Source organism: Salpingoeca rosetta (assembly GCF_000188695.1).
Source record: "Salpingoeca rosetta unplaced genomic scaffold supercont1.42, whole genome shotgun sequence".
Classification (NCBI taxonomy): domain Eukaryota; class Choanoflagellata; order Craspedida; family Salpingoecidae; genus Salpingoeca; species Salpingoeca rosetta.
The window spans coordinates 137,016-144,515 of NW_004754892.1; the positions used below are offsets into that span (position 1 = coordinate 137,016).

General features: G+C 57.6%; 4 protein-coding genes across 4 annotated transcripts in view; 1 reads left to right on the top strand and 3 right to left on the bottom strand.

Moving 5' to 3' along the window:
- PTSG_11246 (uncharacterized protein) overlaps window positions 1-1,198 on the bottom strand; it is a gene marked incomplete at its 3' end in the record, with an annotated part of 13,561 nt that extends 12,363 nt beyond the window's left edge. The window contains exons 1-3 of the mRNA XM_004987688.1: window positions 718-1,198; window positions 398-504; window positions 112-208 (exon numbers count right to left, since the gene is read on the bottom strand). Coding sequence (XP_004987745.1) covers window positions 112-208; window positions 398-504; window positions 718-904 — 391 coding nt within the window. The 5' untranslated portion in view covers window positions 905-1,198. The remainder of the gene's footprint in view (window positions 1-111; window positions 209-397; window positions 505-717) is intronic.
- A 326-nt stretch (window positions 1,199-1,524) lies between these two features.
- Window positions 1,525-4,335, top strand: PTSG_11247 (uncharacterized protein; the record flags this gene model as incomplete). The annotated part of the gene is made up of 1 exon (XM_004987689.1): window positions 1,525-4,335. The coding sequence occupies one exon, from the start codon at window positions 1,525-1,527 to the stop codon at window positions 4,333-4,335; it is 2,811 nt and encodes a 936-aa protein (XP_004987746.1).
- Window positions 4,336-4,458: 123 nt separating this feature from the next.
- Window positions 4,459-7,146, bottom strand: PTSG_11248 (uncharacterized protein). The gene is made up of 2 exons (XM_004987690.1): window positions 5,430-7,146; window positions 4,459-5,116 (listed from the first exon to the last, which is right to left on the bottom strand). Exons 1-2 carry the CDS (start codon window positions 7,096-7,098, stop codon window positions 4,689-4,691), a joined length of 2,097 nt encoding a protein of 698 aa, XP_004987747.1. The 5' UTR covers window positions 7,099-7,146; the 3' UTR covers window positions 4,459-4,688.
- A 125-nt stretch (window positions 7,147-7,271) lies between these two features.
- PTSG_11249 (uncharacterized protein) overlaps window positions 7,272-7,500 on the bottom strand; it is a gene marked incomplete at its 5' end in the record, with an annotated part of 3,343 nt that continues 3,114 nt past the window's right edge. Inside the window, one exon of the mRNA XM_004987691.1 lies at window positions 7,272-7,500. This exon is cut by the window's right edge and continues 959 nt beyond it. Within this exon, the coding sequence (XP_004987748.1) occupies window positions 7,410-7,500 (91 nt within the window). The 3' untranslated portion in view covers window positions 7,272-7,409.

Consider the following 7,500-nt stretch of genomic DNA (forward strand, 5'->3'; position numbering starts at 1 on the left):
GGCCAGGCTCAGACAAGGCAGCATCAAATACAACCAACACACACCCACACACACGCACAACACACACATACACATACACACACATACACACACGCGCGCATGCAAACTGACTTCTGTCTCCGTTTTCGCGCGTCATGACAAAGGTGTGGAAGGTAATGCGACGGCTGTCCTCTTGCTTCTGAAACCGCAGCCCTTGCGGGAAACAAAGCTGCAAACAGGGAGGAGGTGGAGGTGGTGGTGGTGGAGACGAGGGAAGGAGAACGTGAACATGTGACGTACTTGCAGCCACACGACAGCATTCACCTCCAAGTCCCACAAACGCAGCTGCGAGACAGATACACACACACACAAGCACTCACATACACACACGCGCACACACACGTACACAATCACGCACCAGGACGATATCCTGTGGATCAAAGTGCTTGAGCGACCCGCGTGCATCTGGAACGCAGGTGAGTAGATGCGCTCTGTATGGACGGCGCAGCGGGCTCACATGGTCCACTGTATGTGCATGTGCGCGTCCGTGTGCGTGTGAGTGAGTTAGTGAGCGCACGCATGGCGGCATCACATGAATGAACAATGTGCTCGTGTCCCTTGCAACGATGCCGACAACACTGTCAAATGCCCAACCACCACCAACAACAACAACAACAGTCCCACCACCACCACTACCACCTCTATCACCGACCGCACCAACAGCAAACACCGACTCACGGTCTGGCATGGCGGCGTGCGTGAAAGGGTCGATGCCCGCGCTTGGGTCGATGCCCACGACCGCGAAAAAGTCCACCAATGCGCGCGCAGGCGGTGGCGGCGTTTCCGTGCGTGAATCACCCCCACTGCTGCTGCCATTGCTGCTGCCATTGCTGCCATGGCTACCATCATCGCGCCCTCCGTCCATCTTTTCTTTGCGCCTCAGGAGCCTCAAATCAACACCACCACCACCACCAACCACCAAACTTCGTGCAACAACACAACCCCAAACACAACCCAAAGGAAACGAACCAAATGTCGTATCACCAACCAACCGACGCTCCGACCTACGGGACACCACCACAAGCCACAGCAAGCGGCAAATGAGGCACTGAGAAGTAATGAACTGAGAAGTGAGCACACAAACAAAGCGCTGTCTTCCACCCACCACCCACAACCCACAACCGCAGCAATGCAACTGTCGTGTCTTGTTCTGTTGCCGAAAATCATCGAATGATACCATCTATTCCTCCACAACCACAACCAACCAGCAACAAAGAACGAACGACTCACTGACTGCTGCGCGCACCGCACCACTCGCTTCCACGCTCTTTACACACATACACACACATACACACACATACACACACACACACACACACACATACACACATACACACATACACACATACACACACACATACACACACACAGCTCACACACACACAGCTCACATACACACACTTACCTGCACAAGCACACAACAACAACAACAAACAGCAACTACAAACAGCAACAAGCAACAACAGCACCAACAACAACAACAACATGGACGATGCCGCTGAACGCGATGCTGAGCTGCTGCAGGGTGACGCGCGGCGCAACAATCCAGCTGCGGTGCTGGTGGAGTTGCTGCAGATGATGGGGAGCAATGAGCCGACCATGTCCCATGCCGTGTTTGCCATGCTCAACATGGTTGCGCCGAGCTGTCCGTGGGTCTCTGTTGAAGAAGCACCAGCGGACGTCGTGCGTGAGATGTCACGGGTGATCACCTCCTACTTGCGCTGGCCGTCCGTGAGTAATCCCTTGCACCAGAATATCCTCTTCCTGCTGCTGGACAGGCCCATTGGTGGAGCCGTCTGCGCACACATCGACGTCATCTCGCTCATCGTCAGCGAGCTGGACCGCGTGCGGCCAGGCCTGGTGCAGGGTGAGGAGTACAGCCGCCTGCGGGGCACCTACTTCGTGCTCATCTGTAACATGCTGCACTGCCCGCGCTCCCGCGACGCCATCTCCCGCCAGTTTCTGCAGAGTCCACTCTTGCAGGCGATATTGGACATCATCAACCCGCCCCGCAGTCGGCTCGAGGAGCAGCAGCAGCGGCGGCGGCAACAACGGCGCCGTCAGCGAGAGTTTGCATCCCAGTTTGCGGCCACCGCTCAACCCATGGACACGGACACCAGCAGCGGTGTTGCGCGTGATGCCAGTGACCGTGTTGACAGTGATGATGATCATGATGATCATGATGGCAGTGGTGGTGAACGCCGGCAAGCGGCAGAGGAGGGCGACGGCTCCTCGTCTGATTCCGACGCGGCAGGGCGCGAAATGCGACTCAGTCAGCGTCGCCATCACCGCGATCATCATCGTCGTCATCAGCATCATCGTTATCGTTATCGCGACTGGGATGGCGAGGAAGGGGCTGCCACAGACGACCCAGACACATACACCAGCACCGACACAGACGATGGCGATGATGATGATGATGACGACGACGACGACGGCGATGGTGGCAACGCCCGCCGCGCAATCTTCTTGACTGCATCGGACGGCGTGCTGTACGAGAGACACATGGCGTTTCTGACCCTCAACTGGGTTGGTGGGTGTGAGGTTGGCACGCACTTCCTTCTTGACCACCTCGACATGCTGACACAGACGCTGGAGCGCTCACGCCACCGTGTGGAGATGGTGCTCACGCTGGCCAACCTCAGCTCGTATCTGCACGACGACACGCACGCGCTGCGACGGGTGGCGACGTGCGGCACGGTACCCATCCTCGTCACTGTCGTGCACCACGACAAGATTGACCGCGGGTCTGTCGGCGCACTCATGGGGCTGCTCAACATGTACGTACACGTGCCACCGAGCCACCACAGGTACCTCGCCACGCCAACGGAGATGGGATTCCCGAGCACGTACAACCCCTCGGTCAAGTTTAGTGAGCGCAGGACAGCGGCAACGCCCAGCGGCCGCGGGGGGCGCAGCAGTGGTGGTGATCAGCCATGGTACGGCAGGCTCTTACCCAGGGGGGCACCTCGCAACAGTGGTGATGGTGGTGGTGGTGAAGATGCCATGGATGAACGACATGACTCTGCTGTTGACAACGACCGCGATGGTGATGATGATGATGGTGATGGTGATGTTGATGATGATGGTGTTGATGGTGGTATGGAGGGTCATGGCAACACCGTGGCGGACAGGCCCGCGTTTCTTGTGACGGACCACCACATACAGCTGCTGTTGGACTGCCTCGACTGCTCAATCCGGAACGAAGCGCACGGCAACGTGCTGTGGTCGCCATGGCACCCCTGCCAGGCCCTCGCCGCACTCGCCTGCGTGCCCTCGTTCGTGCCCAAACTCATTGCGAAACGCACGCACGTGCGACTGGTGGAGGCATTGCGTGTGCCACGCACAGGACGGCAGGCCGAGCCCGTGTGCGACGAACGCTATGCCCTCAAGGCATTGCGACAGCTCGTCCGCATGTCGTCTGCATTGCGCAACGACACCGACATTATGCAATGTGTGCGGCACGCGCTCGCCCGCGCGCAGAGCGAAGCAGCGCGCACACACGCGGTTGAGATTGCGGAGGTGATGTCCATGCACGGGGTGGCGCTTCCATCCCTCTCGCACATGTGTCGACGACGGCTGCGACACCTGTTTGATCAGATGCTCACGGAGCGCATTGTCAGCGATGGCAGTGGTGATGGTGATGATGGTACGAGCGGAGAGATGCGGGAAGGACGACATCAAACACAGCGGCCGACTGCAACTGCATCTGCATCAATCGACACTCCCACAACAGCACCAGCACCAGCAACAACGGCACCAACACCAGCAACAACGGCACCAACACCAGAAACAACTGCAACAACGGCACCAACACCAGCAACACCAGCACCGCGGGCGGTGACCATTTCCCCACACGTGACGATTGTTCCGTCGCCGATGGACGAGGACGAACGCGTGCGCGTGTATTCATTTCAAGCGGGCGGGCGGGAGAGCGACGTGCCCGTTCCCCTCATGTCAGAGGAGGATGATGAAGAAGAGGAGGAGTACGATGATGATGATGATGATGATGATGATGATGATGATGATGATGATGATGATGATGATGATGATGATGATGATGATGATGGCACTCGAAGCAGGGGTAGTAATGGTAGAAGAGGGTATGCTCGTGACGGTGGAAGCAGTCGTGGTGAGAGGGGTGATGGTATGGCTGAGCGGAGACGCGTGGCACGTGAGCGTGTGCTAACTGCGTGTCGGGGAACGTTTGAGACGAGTCACGATGCGTATGTGACGTTTGTTCGCGCCATGAACACGCCGCCCGCCATTGAGGCGTTTCTCTTGTACGAGGACTGATGTGCGCGCGCGTGTGTGTGTGTGTGTGTGTGTGTGTGTGTGTGTGTGTGTGTGTGTGTGTTTTGTGTGTGTGTGTGTGTGTGTGTGTGTGTGTGTGTGTGTATTCATGTCGCTTTTACCTCAGCTCGTACGTTTTGGTTCATTATTAGCGGTTCAGTAGGGCTTCGGCCCACAATGTAACAACCACAGTCACGCTGAAGAACGCGAGCATGTGCTCACGACAAAGGATAACAAGAGATTGTGACTGTGAAGGCGTGGTGAAAAATAGAGAAGAGCGAAACGGCAGTCACATAGGAACACACAAACACACACAAACACACACACACACACATACACGCATACACACAGTGTCATCACGGGCAGGCGCTGCCCTGGCACGGGTAGTATTGTCGCAGGCGGCGGTGCATCTCTTGCTTGAGAGATGCGTTGGTGTTGGCGTGGTAGTAGATGTTGGTCAACTCATATGGATCCGCACTGAGGTCAAACAATTCGTACCAGTCTGGGTCGTCAAAGCATGTCTTCGTCAGCATCTGTGTGCTGTTGCACACGTACTGGTACTCGCCATACTTGTACTTGCCGAGCGCTGGGTCAACCACCGTGATGCCGATGTATGTGTTGCTGTAGTCGTCAAGGGTGCGGTTGAAACCATCCTTGGGGTCGTCAGGCTGCCAGGGGCCTTGGTTGTAGTATTGCGTAAACTGCATGTTTCTAAATGCAGCTGGGTCGCTCGCAGATGGCCCACCGTGTTTCTCCAAGTGCCGCCGCGTTGCACCCGGGATGTCTGCAACGGCGCGCAAGGCATGTGTGCGCGTGACATGGTGATTGGGGGGGGGGGATGAAAAAGTGTGTGAACGCAGATCATTGCTCTCAAAACCTCACGTCTTCACACACACACACACACACACACACACACACACACACACACACACACACACACACACACACACACACACACACACACACACACACACACAAAACACACACACACACACACACACACACACACACACACACACACACACACACACACACACACACACACACACACACACACACACACACACAGGCATACCCAACACACGCCTCTGCCCTACCTGCGGAGGCGTTGGTGAGGAGGACGGGAACAAGGGAACGACCGTCCATGACAGGGGGCGTGTCAATGTCAGCGAGGCCAAGCCACGTTGGCGCATAGTCTACGTTGGTACCAAGCACGGGGATGTGCTTGCCTGCAGGCACGCCCGGCCCATGCACAACAAGCGGGATGCGCAGCGAGTGCTCGTACAGCAGGAACTTGTTGCTGGGCAGGCGGTGGTTGCCGAGGTTGTACCCGTGGTCGCTCGACACGAACCAGTACGTGTTGTTGGCCACACCAAGGTCCTCCAACACAGACAAGAGCTGTGCATGCGCATCATCCACAGAGAGAAGGCACTGGCACCGCAGGCGCGCAAGCGCATCGATGGCGCGTGCTTCCTCCTCAACAAAGGGGGCCTGTTTGGAGATGAGCTCGTGGAAGAGCGGTGTGGAGTAGTTGAAGTTGGGCGTGCGCGGCGCAGTGACGTTCGGACACGCGTCTGCGTACTTGTCAGAGGGCGTCGACGGGATGTGGGGGCAGTGCGGGGCAAAGTAGAGGAAGAAAGGGCGACCATTGCTCGCTTTCCCCGTCACATTGTCACGTCGCAGCCACTCACTCGCCTTCTCAAGCAGCAGGTCTGTCGCGTACTCCTTGTCGCTCGCCTTGTACTTGAAGTCGGGGCTCTCGTTGTCCTGCCACGTACCGCCGTATCCAAGATGGGACCCTTGGAACCACCGGTCGAACCCCTCCATGGTATTGAAGTTGCCCTTGCCAAATAGCGCAGTCTGAAACCCGCGCAGCATGCGCAGATATGTGCCGGCCGTCTGGTTCGTGTACAGCGAGCCGTTCACGTGGCCCGCGCCCGTGGGCAGCACCTTTGGCGGCGGCACCGCCGTTGCCGACTTGATGTTGTGGAAATAGCGGCCAGAGACGGTTTCGGACCGGCTGGGCGAGCAGATGGCTGTGTGGATGCGCCACTCCGACAGCAGCGCGCCCGTGTTCTGCAGCAGCCGCTTGGTGTGGCGCATGGGCACGTCGCCCCACCCGCCAAGCAGGTAGTCCTGGTCATCCGTCAGGGAGAAGATGATGTTGGGGCAGTCCTTGCAGATGGGCCCGTGTGGCGGTGGTGGTACCCAGGGGCTCTTCCCACCGGTTGTTCCGCCAGACACGCACTCGCCCTCCGTTCCCGGTACCCGCTTCCCAAACAGATTACAGTGCGTCTCCTTCTCTTCCACGATGGCAGCTTGGGAACGTGATGGCGTTGACGATGTTGGTCGTGCTGCCTCTGCATCGCCTGTTGTCCTCGTCGAAGTGTCGTCATCATCGGCGCTGTGGGTGTCGTTCACATCGTCAGTGCTGCTGCTGCTGCTGTTGTTGCTTCTGTTGTTGCTGGCGATACCGCTGCTGGTGGCCATGGTTGCGGATGAGGTTGTCCAGAACGTCCAGGCGTGGCATCCGTGTGTGGACGCACAAAGGGAGCAGCAGGCGGATGCATCTGCCAAGCCGTCCTTGCTTGCGATGCGCGCCTCTGGCGAATGCGTGCACGTCTTCTCTTGCAGATCCCCAGCCTTGCAGGCCACTGCATCTGATGCATCAGCAGCTGCTGCGGCTGCTGATGCTGCTGCTGCGCTAGCATCGACAACAACAGCCAGCACAGCAGCCAGCACCACGGCTGTCAACCTCATCATCATCACCAACACCACCACGGGGTTGTTCCAATTTCAAAAGTATCTTAGGCAGAAATGGCTGTTTCAAGATCTGCTGAGGCGATCTTGGCGTTGTATGGGTGTCAAACCATGATTTGCAGCCCTGCGTGTGCCCTGTCCATTGCACCCCTTGGGTTGACCATACACCTTGCCTGGACCGAGTTTGAGCGATTTTATTGGAAAGACATGGTGGGGGTAGGTGGTCGGTTATGCAGGCCAGGGGGGGGGGGGGTTCAGGTAAAACTGTCAAGAAGAGGCTACAGCGCATCCATGCGCTTGCTTACACAAGGCACACGTTAGGTGGCGTTATCGTGAGTAGCTACATGCCGTGTGACTGCTGATTGGTGAGGTGATGGCGGTGGTGGTGGTGGTGGTGGTGGCAGGGGC